This window comes from Triticum dicoccoides, chromosome 5B (assembly GCF_002162155.2).
Source record: "Triticum dicoccoides isolate Atlit2015 ecotype Zavitan chromosome 5B, WEW_v2.0, whole genome shotgun sequence".
Taxonomy (NCBI): domain Eukaryota; kingdom Viridiplantae; phylum Streptophyta; class Magnoliopsida; order Poales; family Poaceae; genus Triticum; species Triticum dicoccoides.
The window spans coordinates 644,841,972-644,862,707 of record NC_041389.1 but is presented as its reverse complement, the minus strand read 5'-3'; the positions used below and the strand labels follow the sequence as shown (position 1 = coordinate 644,862,707).

Genomic DNA, 20,736 nt, shown 5'->3' with positions numbered 1-20,736 from the left:
GGTGATGAGCAAGCTGCTGGTAGTATGGATTCCTAATCGCCAGTGGCATGATGAGCAGGCAAGAAGTGCTTTCACGACCAATTTCCTTGTACTGGTAATGCTCATGTCAGAGAAAATTATTCCATAAATTTATATGTTCCGCCCCTTCTTTTGGGAAGCAAGTACTCCCTCCATCCGAAAATACTTGTCATCAAACAAGATAAATGGGGATGTCTAGATATATTTCAGTTTTAGATACATATTTTTTTATTCATTTTGATGACAAGTATTTTCGGACAGAGGGAGTATTTCTTACTTCTTCATGCTTTTGGTTACCCGAGTGTTGTAATGGATTTATGAGGCCCTTCGCCTGGGAAATACAAATACCCCTTGCTTCCTGGTTGTAGATACACCCAAAATTTCTTTTTACAAGAAAGTCAAATAAGTTTAGAAGTTTTTTTTGGAATAAACTTGACTTTCTTTTGCACTAGCATATAAATTTTCGCGAATGAAAACCCGGTGTTGACTTTAGGGCAAAAAAAAACAAAATTATTTGCTATTATAGGTCACTATTCATACTATTTTGGCTGAAACTTTTTTTTGAAAAGAAGTCAACAGGGTTTTTCGTCTTGTGGAATTTTGTTACAAGTACAATGAAAGGTCAAGCTTATTTCACAAATATTTTCGAATTCGACTTTCTATTTAATTACTATTTTTTTCATATATAGGGTGTATATGTTGGAAATATGCCCTAGAGGCAATAATAAAAGTGTTATTATTATATTTCTTTGTTCATGATAATAGTCTTTTATTCATGCTATAACTGTATTATCCGGAAATCGTAATACACGTGTGAATACATAGACCACAATATGTCCCTAGTGAGCCTCTAGTTGACTAGCTCGTTGTGATCAACAGATAGTCATGGTTTCCTGGCTATGGACATTGGATGTCGTTGATAACGGGATCACATCATTAGGAGAATGATGTGATGGACAAGACCCAATCCTAAGCCTAGCATAGAGACCGTGTAGTTCGTATGCTAAAGCTTTTCTAATGTCAAGTATTTTTTCCTTAGACCATGAGATTGTGCAACTCCCGGATGCCGTAGGAATGCTTTGGGTGTACCAAACGTCACAACGTAACTGGGTGGCTATAAAGGTGCATTACAGGTTTCTCCGAAAGTGTCTGTTGGGTTGGCACGAATCGAGACTGGGATTTGTCACTCCGTGTAAACGGAGAGGTATCTCTGGGCCCACTCGGTAGGACATCATCATAATGTGCACAATGTGACCAAGGAGTTGATCACGGGATGATGTGTTGCGGAACGAGTAAAGAGACTTGCCGGTAACGAGATTGAACAAGGTATCGGTATACCGACGATCGAATCTCGGGCAAGTAAAATACCGCTAGACAAAGGGAATTGAATACGGGATCGATTGAGTCCTTGACATCGTGGTTCATCCGATAAGATCATCGTGGAACATGTGGGAGCCAACATGGGTATCCAGATCCCGCTGTTGGTTATTGACCGGAGAACGTCTCGGTCATGTCTGCATGATTCCCGAACCCGTAGGGTCTACACACTTAAGGTTCGATGACGCTAGGGTTATAAAGGAAGTTTGTATGTGGTTACCAAATGATGTTCGGAGTCCCGGATGAGATCCCGGACGTCACGAGGAGTTCCGGAATGGTCCGGAGGTAAAGATTTATATATGGGAAGTCCTCTTTTGGTCACCGGAAAAGTTTCGGGTTTTTCCGGTAACGTACCGGGACCACCGGGAGGGTCCCGGGGGGTCCACCAAGTGGGGCCACCAACCCCGGAGGGCTGCATGGGCCATGTGTGGGAGGGAACCAGCCCCAGGTGGGCTGGTGCGCCCCCCACAAGGGGCCCAAGGCGCAGGGGAGAGTGGGAGGGGGCAAACCCTAGGGCAGATGGGCCCTAAGGCCCACCCCAGGCGCGCCTCCCCTCTCTCCCCCTCTGGCCGCCGCCCAGATGGGATCTGGGGGGCTGCCGCCACCCCTGGGGAGGGAACCCTAGAGGGGGCGCAGCCCCCTCCCCTCCCCCTATATATATTGGGGTTTTTGGGGCTGCAGATAACACGAGAACTTCTCCCTCTTGGCGCAGCCCTACCTCTCTCCCTCCTCCTCTCCCATAGGTGCTTGGCGAAGCCCTGCAGGACTACCACGCTCCTCCATCACCACCACGCCATTGTGCTGCTGCTGGATGGAGTCTTCCTCAACCTCTCCCTCTCTCCTTGCTGGATCAAGGCATGGGAGACGTCACCGGGCTGTACGTGTGTTGAACGCGGAGGTGCCGTCCGTTCGGCACTCGGATCTCCGGTGATTTGGATCACGACGAGTACGACTCCTTCAACCCCGTTCTCTTGAAAGCTTCCGGTTAGCGATCTACAAGGGTATGTAGATGCACTCTCCTTCCCCTCATTGCTGGTTTCTCCATAGATAGATCTTGGTGACACGTAGGAAAATTTTGAATTTTTGCTACGTTCCCCAACAGTGGCATCAGAGCTAGGTCTATTGTGTAGATTCTATGCACGAGTAGAACACAAAGTAGTTGTGGGCGTTGATTTTGTTCAATATGCTTACCGTTACTAGTCCAATCTTGTTTCGACGGTATTGTGGGATGAAGCGGCCCGGACCGACCTTACACGTACTCTTACGTGAGACAGGTTCCACCGATTGACATGCACTTGGTGCATAAGGTGGCTAGCGGGTGCCAGTCTCTCCCACTTTAGTCGGAACGGATTCGATGAAAAGGGTCCTTATGAAGGGTAAATAGCAATTGGCATATCACGTTGTGGTTTTGCGTAGGTAAGAAACGTTCTTGCTAGAAACTCATAGCAGCCACGTAAAACATGCAAACAGCAATTAGAGGACGTCTAACTTGTTTTTGCAGGGTATGCTATGTGATGTGATATGGCCAAGAAGAATGTGATGAATATATGTGATGTATGAGATTGATCATGTTCTTGTATAGGAATCACGACTTGCATGTCGATGAGTATGACAACCGGCAGGAGCCATAGGAGTTGTCTTTATTTATTGTATGACCTGCGTGTCATTGAACAACGCCATGTAATTACTTTACTTTATTGCTAACCGGTAGCCATAGTAGTAGAAGTAATAGTTGGCGAGACAACTTCATGAAGACACGATGATGGAGATCATGATGATGGAGATCATGGTGTCATGCCGGTGACGATGATGATCATGGAGCCCCGAAGATGGAGATCAAAAGGAGCAAAATGATATTGGCCATATCATGTCACTATTTGATTGCATGTGATGTTTATCATGTTTATGCATCTTGTTTACTTAGAACGACGGTAGTAAATAAGATGATCCCTTACAACAATTTCAAGAAGTGTTCTCCCCTAACTGTGCACCGTTGCTAAAGTTCGTCGTTTCGAAGCACCACGTGATGATCGGGTGTGATAGATCCTTACGTTCACATACAACTGGTGTAAGACAGTTTTACACATGCAAAACACTTAGGGTTAACTTGACGAGCCTAGCATGTACAGACATGGCCTCGGAACACAGAGACCGAAAGGTCGAGCATGAGTCGTATAGTAGATACGATCAACATGAAGATGTTCACCGATGATGACTAGTCCGTCTCACGTGATGATCGGACATGGCCTAGTTGACTCGGATCATGTAATCACTTAGATGACCAGAGGGATGTCTATCTGAGTGGGAGTTCATAAGATGAACTTAATTATCCTGAACATAGTCAAAATATCTTTGCAAATTATGTCGTAAGCTCGCGCTTTAGTTCCACTGTTTAGATATGTTCCTAGAGAAAATATAGTTGAAAGTTGACAGTAGCGATTATGCGGACAGTAGAAAGCTTATGTCCTTAATGCACCGCTCAATGTGCTGAACCCCAAACGTCGTTTGTGGATGTTGCGAACATCGGACATACACGTTTTGATAGCTACGTGATAGTTCAGTTAAACGGTTTAGAGTTGAGGCACCAAAGACGTTTTCGAAACATCGCGGAACATATGAGATGTTTCAAGGGCTGAAATTGGGATTTCAGGCTCGTGCCCACGTCAAGAGGTATGAGACCTCCGACGATTTTCTTAGCCTGCAAACTAATGGAGAAAAGCTCAATCGTTGAGCTTGTGCTCAGATTGTCTGAGTGCAACAATCACTTGAATCGAGTGGGAGTTGATCTTCCAGATGAGATAGTGATGTTTCTCCAAAGTCATTGCCACCAAGCTGCTAGAGCTTCGTGATGAACTATAACATATCAAGGATAGAGATGATGATCCTTGAGGTATTCGCGTTGTTTGACACCACGAAAGTAGAAATCAAGAAGGAGCATCAATTGTTGATGGTTGTGAAACCACTAGTTTCAAGAAGGGCAAGGGCAAGAAGGGATACTTCATGAAACGGCAAATCAGCTGCTGCTCTAGTGAAGAAACCCAAGGTTGAACCCAAACCCGAGACTAAGTGCTTCTATAATAAGGGGAACAACCACTAGAGCAGAATTACCCTAGATACTTGGTAGATGAGAAGGCTGGCAAGGTCGATAGAAGTATATTGGATATACATTATGTTAATGTGTACTTTACTAGTACTCCTAGTAGCACTAGGGTATTAGATACTGGTTCGGTTGCTAAGTGTTAGTAACTCGAAATAAAAACTACGAGATAAAAGGAGACTAGCTAAAGGTGAGCTGATGATACGTGTTGGAAGTGTTTCCAAGGTTGATGTGATCAAGCATCGCATGCTCCCTCTACCATCGAGATTGGTGTTAAACCCAAATAATTGTCATTGTGTGTTTGCGTTGAGCATAGACATGATTGGATTATGTCTATCGCAATACGATTATTCATTTAAAGAGAATAATGGTTACTCTATTTATTTGAATAATACCTTTAATGGTCTTGCACCTAAAGGAATGGTTTATTGAATCTCGATCGTAGTGATACACATTTTCATGCCAAAAGATATAAGATAGTAATGATAGTACCACTTATTTGTGGCACTGCCATGTAAGTCATATTGGTATAAAACGCATGAAGAAGCTCCATGTTGATGGATCTTTAGACTCACTCGTTTTTGAAAAGTATGAGACATGCGAACCATGTCTATTGGTGTATATGCATGAAGAAACTCCATGCAAATGGATCGTTTGGACTCACTTGATTTTGGATCACTTGAGATATGCAAATCATACCACATGGGCAAGATGACTGAAAAGCCTCGGTTTCAGTAAGATGGAACAAGAAAGCAACTTGTTGGAAGTAATACATTTTGATGTGTGCAGTCCAATGAGTGCTAAGGCACGCAGTGGATATCGTTATGTTCTTACTTCACAGATGATTCGAGTAGATGTTGAGTATATTTACTTGATGAAACACAAGTCTGAATTATTGAATGGTTCAAGTAATTTCAGAGTGAAGTTGAAGATCATCGTGACAAGAGGATAAAATATCTATGATATGATCATAGAGATGAGTATCTGAGTTACGAGCTTTGGCACACAATTAAGACATTGTGGAAATTGTTTCACAATTAATACCGCCTGGAACACCATAGTGTGATGGTGTGTCCGAACATCATAGTTGCACCTTATTGGATATGGTGCGTACCATGATGTCTCTTATCGAATTACCACTATCGTTCATGGGTTAGGCATTAGAGACAACCACATTCACTTTAAAATAGGGCACCACGTAATTCCGTTGAGATGACACCGTTTGAACTATGGTTTGGAGAAACCTAAGTTGTCGTTTCTTAAAAGTTTGGGGCTGCGACGCTTATGTGAAAAGGTTTCAGGTTGATAAGCTCGAACCCAAAGCGGATAAAATGCATCTTCATAGGACACCCAAAACAGTTGGGTATACCTCCTAATTCAGATCCGAAAGCAATAGGGATTGTTTCTTGAATCGGGTCCTTTCTCGAGGAAAAGTTCGTCTCGAAAAGTTGAGTGGGAGGATGGTGGAGACTTGATGAGGTTATTGAACCGTCACTTCAACTAGTGTGCAGCAGGGCACAGGAAGTTGTTCCTGTGGCACCTACACCAATTGATGTAGAAGCTTATGATAGTGATCATAGAGTTTCGGATCAAGTCACTATCGTACCTCGTAGGGTGACAAGGATGCGTACTGCTTCAGAGTGGTACAGTGATCCTGTCTTGAAGGTCATGTTGCTAGACAACAATGAACCTACGAGCTATGGAGAAGCGATGGTGGGCCCAAATTCCGACAAATGGTTAGAAACCATGAAATCCGAGATAGGATCCATGTATCAGAACAAAGCATGGACTTTGGTGGACTTGCCCAATGATCGGCAAGCCATTGAGATAAATGGATCTTTAAGAAGAAGACAGACGTGGACGGTAATGTCACCGTCTATGAAGCTCGACTTGTGGCAAAGAGTTTTTCACAAGTTCAAGGAGTTGACTACGATGAGATTTTCTCATCCGTAGCGATGCTTAAGTCCGTCGGAATCATGTTAGCATTAGCTGCATTTATGAAATCTGGCAGATGGATGTCAAAACGAGTTTCCTTACCAGTTTTCGTAAGGAAAGGTTGTATGTGATACAATCAGAAAGGTTTTGGCGATCCTAAGGATGCTAAAAGGTATGCAAAGCTCCAGCAATCCTTCTAAGGACTGGAGTAAGCATCTCGGAGTTGGAATGTACACTTTGATGAGATGATCAAAGATTTTGGGTTTGTACAAAGTCTATGAGAAACTTGTATTTCCAAAGAAGTGAGTGGGAGCACTATAGAATTTCTTATGAGTATATGTTGATCAGAAATGATGTAGAATTTCTAGAAAGCATATAGGGTTATTTGAAAGGTGTTTTTCAATAGAAAACCTGGATTAAGCTACTTGAACATTGAGCATTAAGATCTATGAGGATAGATCAAAAACGCTTAATGGTACTTTCAAATGAGCACATACCTTGACATGATCTTGAAGGTGTTCAAGATGGATCTGTCAAAGAAGGAGTTCTTACCTGAGTAGTAAGGTATGAAGTTAAGACTTGGAGCTCGACCTAGGCAGAAAAGAGAGAAAGGACGAAGGTCGTCCCCTATGCTTTAGACATAGGCTCTATAGTATGCTATGCTAAGTACCGCACCGGTTGTGTGCCTTGCTACATATCTGGCAAGAGAGTACAAAGGTGATCAAGGAGTAGATCACCAGATAGCGGTCAAAATTGTCCTTGGAGTAATAAGGACATGTTTCTCGATTATGAAGGTGATAAAGAGTTCGGCGTAAAGGGTTACGTCGATGCAAGCTTTAACACCTATCCGAGTGACTCTGAGTAGCAAACCGGATACGTATAGTGGAGCAACCATTTGGAATAGCTCCAAGTGGAGCGTGGAAGCAGCATTTACAATATGACCTAGAGATTTGCGAAGTACATACGGATCTGAATGTTACAGATCCGTTGACTAAAACCTCTCTCACAAGCAGAACATGATCAAACCCCAGAACTCATTGAGTCTTAATCACATGATGATGTGAACTAGTTTAATGACACTAGTAAACTCTTTGGATGTTGGTCACATGGTGATGTGACCCGTCAGTGTTAATCACATGGTGATGTGAACTAGATTATTGACTCTAGTGCAAGTGGGAGACTGTTGGAAATATGCCCTAGAGGCAATAATAAAAGTGTTATTATTATATTTCTTTGTTCATGATAATAGTCTTTTATTCATGCTATAACTGTATTATCCGGAAATCGTAATACACGTGTGAATACATAGACCACAATATGTCCCTAGTGAGCCTCTAGTTGAGTAGCTCGTTGTGATCAACAGATAGTCATGGTTTCCTGGCTATGGACATTGGATGTCGTTGATAACGGGATCACATCATTAGGAGAATGATGTGATGGACAAGACCCAATCCTAAGCCTAGCATAGAGATCGTGTAGTTCGTATGCTAAAGCTTTTCTAATGTCAAGTATCTTTTCCTTAGACCATGAGATTGTGCAACTCCCGGATGCCGTAGGAATGCTTTGGGTGTACCAAACGTCACAACGTAACTGGGTGGCTATAAAGGTGCATTACAGGTATCTCCGAAAGTGTCTGTTGGGTTGGCACGAACCGAGACTGGGATTTGTCATTCCGTGTAAACGGAGAGGTATCTCTGGGCCCACTCGGTAGGACATCATCATAATGTGCACAATGTGACCAAGGGGTTAATCACGGGATGATGTGTTGCGGAACGAGTAAAGAGACTTGCCGGTAACAAGATTGAACAAGGTATCGGTATACCGACGATCGAATCTCGGGCAAGTAAAATACCGCTAGACAAAGGGAATTGAATACGGGATCGATTGAGTCCTTGACATCGTGGTTCATCCGATGAGATCATCGTGGAACATGTGGGAGCCAACATGGGTATCCAGATCCCGCTGTTGGTTATTGACCGGAGAACGTCTCGGTCATGTCTGCATGATTCCCGAACCCGTAGGGTCTACACACTTAAGGTTCGATGATGCTAGGATTATAAAGGAAGTTTGTATGTGGTTACCGAATGATGTTTGGAGTCCCGGATGAGATCCCGGACGTCACGAGGAGTTCCGGAATGGTCCGAAGGTAAAGATTATATATGGGAAGTCCTCTTTTGGTACCGGAAAAGTTTCGGGTTTTTCCGGTAACGTACCGGGACCACCGGGAGGGTCCCGGGGGGTCCACCAAGTGGGGCCACCAACCCCGGAGGGCTGCATGGGCCATGTGTGGGAGGGAACCAGCCCCAGGTGGGCTGGTGCGCCCCCCACAAGGGGCCCAAGGCGCAGGGGAGAGTGGGAGGGGGCAAACCCTAGGGCAGATGGGCCCTAAGGCCCACCCCAGGTGCGCCTCCCCTCTCTCCCCCTCTGGCCGCCGCCCAGATGGGATCTGGGGGGCTGCCGCCACCCCTGGGGAGGGAACCCTAGAGGGGGCGCAGCCCCCTCCCCTCCCCCTATATATATTGGGGGTTTTGGGGCTGCAGAGAACACGAGAACTTCTCCCTCTTGGCGCAGCCCTACCTCTCTCCCTCCTCCTCTCCCGTAGGTGCTTGGCGAAGCCCTGTAGGACTACCACGCTCCTCCATCACCACCACGCCGTTGTGCTGCTGCTGGATGGAGTCTTCCTCAACCTCTCCCTCTCTCCTTGCTGGATCAAGGCATGGGAGACGTCACCGGGCTGTACGTGTGTTGAACGCGGAGGTGCCGTCCGTTCGGCACTCGGATCTCCGGTGATTTGGATCACGACGAGTACGACTCCTTCAACCCCGTTCTCTTGAACGCTTCCGCTTAGCGATCTACAAGGGTATGTAGGTGCACTCTCCTTCCCCTCGTTGCTGGTTTCTCCATAGATAGATCTTGGTGACACGTAGGAAAATTTTGAATTTCTGCTACGTTCCCCAACAGTATATACATCCAGAGATCAAACGTCCGCGTCCCCCTTTGCCTGCACTATTGGATCATGTGTTTGTCATGATATGAATGTTAGATTGCACGGTTCTCGACGAGTTGACGCCTCCTTGTTTAGTGGCGATCAGCGTGCAAAGAAGGTGTGTTGTCAGCGTTTTCGACGGGTCACCGGGGTTGGTTAGGATTCGTTTTACGTGCAAATTATTAGTCATAGGAGATGCTACTATTGGCACAGATCCACAGTCGATTTGAAGGGTAATATAGGCATTTTACATTAGCTTTTTTTTTTAATTTTAGTCCGAGGGCAGTTTAGCCGGATATAAAATAGTTCAATCAACCAACATAAAGTCCCGACTTGTCACCCAAGCCCTACTTGCCGCCGCAGCCGACCCGTGGCTCTCGCCGCTGCTTGCCGCTGCGCCACCGCGCCGTCCGCCTCCGGGATCCTTCATGCCCTTCCGCCTCTACGGTACCTCTTGCCGCCCGAGCCGTCCGCCTCCGGATCCTTCCGGTCTGTACGTTCCCTCCGCCTCTACGAGAACCTCTCGCCGCCGCTTGCTGGTGCACCACCGCCCGCTAATCCTGCTGTCGCCGTTGCCACCGCCCTTCCGTCCGTCTCTATCACTGCTGGTCTGCCGGCAGAAGGTAATGCTTGAATAATACTCGTACGTACCAACGTGATTACAATTCATGTATTTAGCCCAAGTAAAAATTGGACATGCGCTTGCCTTCGGTCTATTCTCTTGACCCTATCATCGATACTGTTATATCTTCTACAAGAATGATGTGGCATCAGAATTTTTGTTCATACATAATCTTGAATACTTTTAGAAATTGCGTCGAGTATTTAGGACCAACTCTCCACGAAAACTAGCTTGGTGGCTAGCTACATATTATTTACTTGGTGGAATCACATAATTCAAATCATTTGCTTGGTGGAATCACATAACTTATAATGCAGATGCATAAATAACATTATTCAATTTCTTTATGGATGGCACTTGCACAGCATGGATGCTTACCACGTCAGCATAGAGGAATTGAAGAATATTACGGGGTGGTTAGTCAAACATTCACAAGCGAAGAACTAGATTTCGAGTTCTGTAGTAAATATGCTAAAGCGGAAGTTCTGTAGTAAATATGCTAAAGAGGAAGGGTTCAGCGTCAGGAAGGCCAATGTGAAAAGCAAGGGAAGCATAAGAATCCAAAGGTTGTATATGTGCAGCAAAGAAGGATATAGGCCCATGAAAAACTTTGAAAGGTCCAACCGGAAAAGGTAACCAAGGGTACTCACCTCGTTGTGGATGTGACGCTCGACTGCAGATCAAGCTCAATATGGAAACTCGTAAATGGTTTGTCAAGTAATTTGTTGACCAGCATAAGCATGAATTCACTAAGCCTGACCAGACACCTTTCTTATGGCCTCGTCGTGGACTTAATGATGCTCAAAAGCCTGATGCCATTGAGTATGGTATTGCTGGTCATGCACACATCAGATAATGGAGGTAATTGAGAGGCATCACGCTGGTTATGACAAAGTTGGCTGTATGTATCGGGACCTATATAATTTTTTTGCCGAGTACAAGGCAAGAAGCAAATGATCAAAGGTTTTGATGCCCAATACATGCTGAACTATACGGCAGCGCAGGAGGAGAGAGATCTTGAATTGTTTTTACAGGTACAACACAACAGCAAACTTTTTTCTACAGAACCTTTTCTGGTTAGCCGTGCAGTCCCGGTTGGACTATGATGCCTTTGGCGCTGTTGTTGTGTTTTACGGCACGTACTGTGTGAACAAATATAACTTGCCATTTGTCCCATTCATCGGATTGAACAACCATTGCAGCACAGTTGTCTTTGGGGTCGGCATTGTATTGAACCATACCGGAGAGAAATTCACTCAAGTCCTATAACTTGCGTCGATGTTAACTTTAGTCCCTGTGGTTCAAATACCTGAAATACTAGCCCTAAACTTGCTCTAGAGGTTCACATGAGCAAGTTTAGGGCTAGTATATCGGGTACTTTGAACCACAGAGACTAAAGTGACCGCCGACGCAAGTTATAGGACTTAGAGTGAATTTTTCTCACCATACCGTGGCATCATATAGTGGTTGCTCTATTCATTTCTCGAGGCGCGCGATGCACCAGAACCATCCCAGAAAATTGATAGATGCTATGACCCCAACAACAAGGCCTTCATCTTTGGGGCAATGCCCTTTAGATGACTGTGGAAGATGTCGGGCATATCATGGGTGTGCACACATTGGGCCAAGAGTGTTTTCCATGCGAACCAAGTCAGGCATCTGCATTATACCAAGATACGAAGAGCTGGAAGACCCTAGCGAAAATAAAATCACTCTGAAAAGGGTTTGCTACCAAAAAAAAACCCAGCAAGGGGTCAACTTTCATCCGCGCCTATGTGATGTACACAATATATGTGCTTATGTATCCAACAACTCAGGCACGTCAACACGAAGTACATAGGACCGGTAGCAGACATATCTAGAATAAGGTGGGTGAATTTTGCACTCCCTACTCTTAACCATCTGATGCCCAGCATCGCCAAGTTTAAAGATGGAAGCTCGAATTTGGAGGGGAACCTCCCATTGCTACAGGTTAGAAAAGGCTATAAATATATGAACCTCAAATTCAGATAGTTATAGTTTTTCCAACATGTAGCAATGGGAGGTTCCCCTCCAAATTCGAGCTTTCATCTTTAAACTTGGTGATGCTGGCCATCAGATGAGTAAGAGTGGCGAGTGCAAAATTCACCATCTTTATTCTGGATATGTCTGTTACCAGTCCTAGGTACTTTGTATTGACGTGCCTCTGTGTTGTTGGACACATAAGCACATCTATTGTGTACATTACATAGGCTCGGATGAAAGTAGACCCCTTGTTGTTTTTTATTTTTCAACAAGCCCTTTCAAAGTGATTTTATTTCCGCTAGGGCCTTTTAGCTCTTCGTATCATGCAAATACTTGAATTGATTCGCATGGAATAACTCTTAGCCCAATGTGGGCACACCTAGGATATGTTCGGCATCTTCCACTGTCGTCTAAAGGGCTTTCCCCCAAAGATGAAGGCCTTCCTATTGGGGTCATAACAGTTACGCCCTCGGAGTGGATGTTGATGTTATTGGAGCATCAACATCTTTGCCTTTGCCTTTGCCTTGGTTGGGCCTTAGATTGCCTCCGTACACGCCTGAGGCAGCGGATTGGCACACCGGGTGATCGTTCAAGCTCACGCGGGTAGAGCAGACCCAGGCTAAGATCCCGATGGAACCGGTCGGCGCGCTCTTGGAGTCAGACCTGACATCGTTGCCACCTGGGTCAGCCGGAGGATCTAGCCACTAAAGGCCCGCGTCAGGGGAATGTGGTTGTACTTTGGCAGAACCGACCCACAAGAACCTCCCCGCTCCGACTGTCTGACGAGACCTTCGAGAAATGGATGAAGCAGATCACCAGGTCCGCAACATTCTCTGACGAGACGGTCTCATCAAACCTCTTGGAGCAGGCCAAACAATCTCCAGCACTAACTACTGAAGTACTGAGCCAACTACCTATTGATCTAGAGTGTTTTGCATCTTCTACTTGCATTTAGTAACATACTGTGATATTTTAGCAGGCATCATATTGGTGATAGTTTGCAAGCTATCATTATTGTCATATGTGATCTTTCATTTTACTAGTGCCATTATATGATTTTCTCCCCTTATACTGACTGGTTATGTGCCGATTGATAGTTTAAATAGTTGTTTGACTTGGGAGGCCAGAAGGCGGTTGCCAATATTTTTGTTATATTCTAAAGAAAAAATGCCCATAGCACAGCCTCTGCAGAGAGCAAGAGATCAATTGTTCTTTCTCTCGTCTGTCCTCTCGTCTGTCCTATTCGCTAATTCACTGGAACCTTAATGTGCAGACTATGCAGAAGCAAAACGTTTCAAGGCAAATAAATCCAGTGATGATAATGGCAGTTTCAGAAAAGATGCTGAAGCCGATTCAAGAAATGCTAGTAAGGCTGTTAATCAAAATCCTCCGCCACCAAAGCAAGATTTCATCTATGTGAGGGCAAAAAGGGGTCAAGCAACCGACAGCCATAGCCTTGCAGAAAGGGTCAGTTCAGTGCACTGTTTCGTTTTGACTATCTTGTACACCCTTGATCATTGGAAGTTGTACTATTCTGACAGGCATGTTGTGAGAAAATAACCGAGCGGGTGAAAATTCTCCAAGATCTTGTCCCTGGATGTAATAACGTGCATTTTAATCTCAACAGGAATTCAATATTTTTTATGTCTCCATTATGTCCCACTAATATCCAGATCTATTTATCTTTGGTATCTTCAAGCTCTAAGTCCTCCCTAGTTTTGTGTATGTAAATGATCTTCTTTGGAACGCCTATGCTTCCTTGGTTAGATTATTGCAAAACATCAGTCCTCGATGAGATAATCAATTATGTCCAAGCTTTGGAACGTCAAATTGAGGTATGCTGTGTCACAGATTGTCGCTTCTATGGAATTGTATTGCCCTCTATAGTTCAGTTAGTAATAAATACCTTGAAGATTGCTGTCATCTGCATTTCCTGTGCATGAAGCTTGAGGCGGTTAATGCCCATGCTCACAATGGGGCCGAGACATTTTTCCAACTAAAGATGCAAGTCAAGTTGCGAACTCAATGGTCAAGTAGCAAAAAGATGATGGGTACAAAGAAGTAAGTACAGTATATCTTATCTCCAATGCTTGATTTCTCAAACTGTGTTGCCAATATACTATGCATCTCGGCCCTTGATCTGTAATCAGGCCTGCTATGAAATGATGCTATGTTGTCATGTTTGTGTACAGCAAAATATACCTTACCTTCATCCCTAAAAAAAAGAGCAAAATATACCTTAGCCCCAGAAGGTTTACCTTCTTGTCTTCTCGCATGCAGTTTGCTGCGCCGAGGTACTACCCAGGGCTCGCCGGCTTCAGAGTGGCTTCACATGCAGAACCTTAGGACACGCCGTTCTCTTTCTGAATACTGATGATCTGTGCCTTGTTCTCTGGGTAGCAGCAGGAGAAGTTGGTTTCTCGGATTACCCTGTGTGCAGTACTTGTACACTATGTTTGGTGTCTTCTGGGTTCGCCTGAGATTGGATGGGCTTTGATCGCATTTGTCAGCCGTTTTTCTTCACTCCGAATGTTCACAGTTGCAGCAAGAAGGTTGGTGATTATTGGAACGGCTCTCATCTTTGCAAAAGTTGGCTCTACAGCGCTGACCTCCGCCATATGGAATCCCTGGAAGCGGCGCAACGGCAAGATTTTCCGCAACGAAAATGAAGCGTTGCCTTGACGGCTTGATGCTCCGGCCCGACCGCTGCAGCCAATGCTCCCCGCAAAGCTCTTCTTCATGATTCTCTTCTATTGGAAATGGTTCAGGCCGGATTTTGCCCGTCCTAGTCCCCTCGGAAGAAAAATCCGCAGTTTTGACCATCTCGACAAAGGGAAATCCAGAAAGGTAACTATTATCAAACACCCCAGGGGTTTTCCCGCAAAGGAAGAAAAAAAAAACACCCAGTGTTCATGGTGGAACAGCTTTCCGCCGTTCATCATTTCACTGCTCCATTGTGCCAGGGCCTAAGAGTATGAAAAACAAATACAACAAGAACAACAACAGCAGAGTAAGAAATCGATCGTGCGTCATGCCCTGCTCTGCTTATCTGAAAGTCCATACAAAAAAAAAGATGAGAAAATAAATGCGCATCCAGGGAATCGAACCCTGGTCAGTACCGTGGGAGGGTACTATGATACCACTACACCAGATGCGCTTTGGTGCTATTACTTTTTTGGTGTTTGGTATTCAGATCTGCAAAAACAAAAAACAAACAAGAAAAAAGAAGGAGTGGAGAAGTGGGGTATCGATCCCATACCTCTCGCATGCTAAGCGAGCGCTCTACCATCTGAGCTACATCCCCTAATGAGTAGGACGAAATTGACAACACTACTTCAACTGACTGAGAAAATGGAAGATTGAGCAGGCGAACTAACTGACTGAGCTGATCTTGAATACCTGCAGACAGACAGGGGAGACCAACCGGGGCAGATGAAAGAACAAGTGATCTCTTGTCTCCAAAACTTGCTCATCACACATGACACATGTGCAGTCCTCAATGAAAAAGCTCTTTCTCTGATTGCAGGTTTTCCATAGCCATGCAATAGCAGGAATTGTAGGGTTCTCGCTTCTGAGCTGCTCCAGCTTTCTGCCCAGCTTCTTCTGCACCCTAACGCTCAGATGGAACAAGATGCTTGTAGAGCACTATCGATAATGTCTTATTATTCAGGACGAAACAGAGGAACCAGTTTCATGCATAATGATGATGACCCAACTGAAAACTGTAGCCAGCGCAAGCCTAACAGGACATAATAATAGTGCAGGCGAACGGCCTGACAAATCCATCACAACACCCTGATAACGAAAAGCATGAAGAAAGACATAATGCAAAAATAAAATACTCGCTTCAGAAAAGAAAGGAACAGAAATTGCAGTATACATGTATGGAGTAATTCTCTGGCATCCGTCAGTGGAGTAGAGAGCATTGATAGTAGGGAAATTGGTGACCACTTCGGCACTTCCTGCCTGCTCATCGTGGCATTGCCAATTCGGAATCGGAATCCACACCACCAGCATCCCTAGACCATTCCAAAGCATCGTGTTTTGCAAGGTACATCTCCAGGTGCAGCCAACGTTCTGTCCTTGAAGGACCATTAGTGTCATCTTCAGCCAGCATCTCATCGCCAAGGCTTCCGCTTTGTTCTGCCAGACACAACTCCAGGTTCTCAGACACTTCTTGCATTGTAGGGCGATCGATACCACGATCACTTACACATTTCTCAGCAATCTCCACAAACTTCTTCAAGGACCGCGGAGCAATCTTTCCTTCAAGAAGGGGATCGACAATCAGATCAAGGATGCCCTTCTTCTGGCAACTAAGGGCGCAATATACCAGATCAGCTTGTCTCCATGGAAGACTACCATCATAAGCAGCCCGAGCACACAAAACCTCAAACAGCACAATACCAAAAGAATATACATTGGATTTCTCTGTTAGTTGCCCAGTGCGGTAAAATTCAGGATCGATATAACCGATACTTCCCACAGGCTGCGTGGTAAAGCCCGTGCTATCCTGTGGCAGATAGACTTTAATTGGAACCTTGCCAACCAATCTCTCATCTAGGAGAATGTTTGTCGTCGACAAATCATTATGGATGATGGAACACTCGTGAAGGTAATGCAGGGCACGAGCAACACCAATGCAGACGTCTAGACGCTGCCTCCAAGTAAGCGGTGGCTCCTCTGTTTTGTTAGCGTAAAGGTTCTCACGCAGGGTGCCACGAGCCATGTATTCGTAGATCAGTATCATCTCGTTTTCCTCGTTGCAGTAACCGACCAGTGATACGAGATGATGGTGGCGGAGCTTTGCCACCGCCACTATCTTTTCTTTCAATCTACTCACACACTGCTGAACTCTACCGCGTTTGATAGCCACCTTGGTTGCTCCCCCATCAATCATTCCATAGTAAACATTACAAGATCCACCCACACCAATAAGGTGTGACTCATCAAAGTTTTTTGTGGCTGATTTCATTTCTGTAAGTGAGAAATGGCGGCACAAGTAGGATGGCAAAGATTGTGGCATGACTGAGCTAGAAGATTGCCAGCTGTTCTGAGCTGCTGGCTTGTTCCTCCAACCCCAAGGAAAAATAGTTTGTTTCCCTTGAACTTGAGTTTTCCGAAGCGCCCGAAGACGTTCTGCCACATCTCTCATTTCAGGGCGTCCATCCATTTCCATCTTCAAACATTGTCCTGCTAACTTTGCAACCCCTTCGAGAACCTTCATGTTGTTCTGGCTTGAGATTTCAACATCGAACAGCTCTCTCACCCTTCTCTTCCCTGTTGCAAGAGCTTGGATGAAACAATCAACTATGCCGGTCTCCCCTTTTCTTACTGTTGCCTTTTTCTTTGTGATCAATTCAACCAGAACAATTCCGAAACTGTAAACATCACTCTTTGTGGTGAGACGCCCGGTGCGAGCAAACAAAGGGTCCATGTAACCTATGCTCCCCATTACATGCTCAGTGAAAAGGGCTGAGTCTGTGTTGACAAGTCTTGATATTCCAAAGTCAGATATTTTTGCATTGAAGTTGTCATCTAATAGTATATTGGCAGGCTTGATATCACCATGAATGACCTGAGTATACATTTGTGAATGCATATAACACAATGCCTCTGAACACTCCACCGCAATTCGCAGTCGTGTATCCATTGTGATGGGAATGCATTCATGGTGAAGAACATCGCTAAGATTCCCTTTAGATATATACTCACTGACTATCATTAGGGCATTTTCCTCGGCACAGTAGCCAATGAGCCTAACTACATTCTTGTGGTTGATTTCACAGTGGACTTTAAGCTCTTTGGCAAAATTTTCTTCTAAATTACACACAAATTTCTTGACTGCAACTATTCTTCCATCTTGGAGAACACCTTTGTAAACTTCTCCGAAGCCACCTTTTCCAATGATAGTTTCATAGTTGCTGGTAATTCTTCCTATCTCGGCCTCTGTGAAGCATTTTATGTTATGGTTGCTATATGATAACCATTTTGATCTTTCATCCCTTTGGATCATTTCTGTCACCGTACTTTCTCGAAGGTCCATCTTATATGAAAGTAAAGTAGCAAAGACTGAGTATAACAGTTAGCTTCGATTAGTATGCTGGATACATGGACTTGACCTGAAAAACAGTTTCCAAAGGCGTGAAGCTCAAATCTCAGATAACCAGAGTTATCAACAACATAAGAGTACTCTGCAGAATCAATGGTTGGCAGGTGATCTGTGGCCACATATTAGATGCCTATGTACTGACGAAACCATTAATGTGCGTTTTTAAAGGTAGTTTGCCATAAAATGCCTCCTCTTGTTGCTGAAGGTTAGGAAGCTGATCAAAAGATGGGGTAATATAAGAGTTGATTTGAGTCCAACACATAAATCAAGAGGATAAAAGTGCTGGACTTCCCCCATTTAATAACTGTTACTAATAACAGAACATACTCTCTAGGTTATAAAGAATAAACATTGTCTGGTTTAATTATAATAAACAAAGGTTGCTTCTTCAGTAATTTGCAAAAATTGTAGAAAAATATTCAATTTTGTTGCTGGACTTCATTGATGGAGGGAATGCATCCATAAGGAAAGCTCGAAATACTAGATGGGAGATAGCAAGATAAATCATTATCGTTCAGTTCTAGTGTGGTATTAACTGTTTTTCTTTTCGAAACGACCTTCCATTACCAAGGAGACAACGGAACAAAACACGAAGCAGCATCCAGGTGCTTTCTGACAGGAAAAGGAATACCGTAAAGAGTATTGGTATGTGGGTACCAACCATCTACGACTACTCTTCACCGTAAAGAGTATTGGTATGTAAAGTGTGAGTAGCATTTTATTTGGTTCGGACCAGTAAAGAGTAGTATCAAATTACTCCTACTTGACTGTGTTTGGTTATATGCCAAAGCAAGCTCACTTGCGTAAGCATGCGTGTTCTGAATAGAGAATCTAGCATCAAGCGGTTGCTGTCACATGCACTTCAGTAATGAATTTCACCACTAGCTGACAAAGACTGCATCACGTAGTTCAAAGGCTTCAGACTAGAATTTTTTTAACAAACATTTTTCATGCATCAAGTGGATAAGACTCACCGATACAAGTTCAGACTTCAGACTAGACATACTCTGAAGAAATGTTTACAAAGTACAGACTACAGAATAATGTTGCTATGTCAGACAAAGTGCTTCTGCTCACTGTCTCTAAACTAGGTTCTCAGCTCTGCTCGCCAAGTTTTTTTTTTTACTGAATTACGAATGTGAAAAGGACAAACCCACAATCAACATGAACTAAAATGACGCCTTCCAGCAGCTATGAGGAGAAGCACCGCAAGAAAACAAAGAAAGAGCTAGCCCTGACCTGATATGCCATCCGGAGGAAGGAGAGGAGAGGGCAATCAGCCCACGACAACACTGGGGCTGGGCTTGGAGATCCGAAGAGGGGATCCGCCGCCGTGACTCCTCGTGCTGCTTAGCTCCCCGAAACGTAGAGGGACGTCGAGGTGGGGAACTCAGGCTGCCACCGGCGCCGGCAATGCTGCAACGGGGCGGAGGGGATCCAGGGGGAGGAGGTGGAGAGTGAGCTCGGGAGAGGAGCAGAGTCGGAAGATGCGAGACGGAAACGATGAGTATGATTGGTTTTTTTTTTCCGAGCAGATGAGTATGATTGGTTTGCTGTCAATATTTGGATAGCCAAAAGCTGCCATTGTCAATACTTGTCAACTATTGGCAACTTTATGTGAGATAGGCAAGACAACTCGATAACCTACCAAGTAGTAGCCAATAGTTGGCACAATGCCAAACATTGACATGCCAATTTTTGGCATCAAACCAATCATGTTCGATATGCGTTGACCGTGGGCAGTGACTCGTTTACGCGGTATCGGTTTTGCCTTTCGCGGAACACCCGATTCGGCTAGGGCTTGAGATCAACTCCAACGTGATGAGAATCACACATGTGGTAAGCAGTCCAAACTATTCAAAAAATAAATAATCCAATGCACCGGGCCAAACTCCACGTGTCTGGACATAAAAATCGGTCCAACATATTCAATTCATGCACCAGCCAACTCATCCAAAAGTCCGAACTGATGTAGGAAGGCGGGCAATATATTTCAACACTCTCCCTCGCGTCTAGGCTATTTTAGTCCTTAGACGTGGGATCGATATAGGCTGCAGAATCGTTTTTATTTAATACTGCGTTGGCAGGGTCTTGAACTTAAGACCTCTTGGCCCGGATACCATGTAAAAGTGCATGCTCTAGCGAATGCAACTAAAAGATCGATCTGTGAGAGAGGGTCGAACATCACACTCCAACAGTTTTTCCTTGACAAATCGAACGTTTTTGTTTACGACAATCTTAGTGACGCGGGGACGACAAATTTAGTTGACACAGAAAACAATTTTCAAATACATTGAGTACGGATTTGACATGCTAGACCTGTCATCCCATGTCACTAAAATTGCCATTAAAAATATTTGATTTGCCATAGTTAAATCCCGAACGTTCTAACCGAGCATGCACAAGTCTTAGAAAATAGGAACATAGGATCACTGTAAATAAAACTTACCATTAGGATGATTGATAATGTTGAGTATATATATGTTACGTGCATATTTGTGTATCTGACTCATCTTCTAGTTTTTTATATAGTTGAGGTCGTGGCCCACTTTGTACATCATATATACGTGCGGTTGCACCCGATC

The 20,736-nt window shown here is 44.4% G+C and overlaps 1 protein-coding gene and 1 non-coding gene across 2 annotated transcripts; both read right to left on the bottom strand.

The window, feature by feature from the left end:
- Nucleotides 1–15,125: 15,125 nt before the first annotated feature.
- On the bottom strand, nucleotides 15,126–15,196 carry TRNAG-CCC. Its single transcript has one exon. It is a non-coding gene; the product is annotated as a tRNA-Gly (tRNA).
- Nucleotides 15,197–15,728: 532 nt separating this feature from the next.
- On the bottom strand, nucleotides 15,729–19,669 carry LOC119312298 (probable LRR receptor-like serine/threonine-protein kinase At1g51810). Its single transcript, XM_037588021.1, has 2 exons — nucleotides 19,391–19,669; nucleotides 15,729–18,161 (listed from the first exon to the last, which is right to left on the bottom strand). Exon 2 carries the CDS (start codon nucleotides 18,083–18,085, stop codon nucleotides 16,010–16,012), a length of 2,076 nt encoding a protein of 691 aa, XP_037443918.1. The 5' UTR covers nucleotides 18,086–18,161; nucleotides 19,391–19,669; the 3' UTR covers nucleotides 15,729–16,009.
- Nucleotides 19,670–20,736: the final 1,067 nt, after the last annotated feature.

Bases quoted from the DNA above. Each gene is read 5' to 3' on its own strand.
- LOC119312298 (XM_037588021.1), bottom strand. From the start codon at position 18,085: ATGGACCTTCGAGAAAGTACGGTGACAGAAATGATCCAAAGGGATGAA.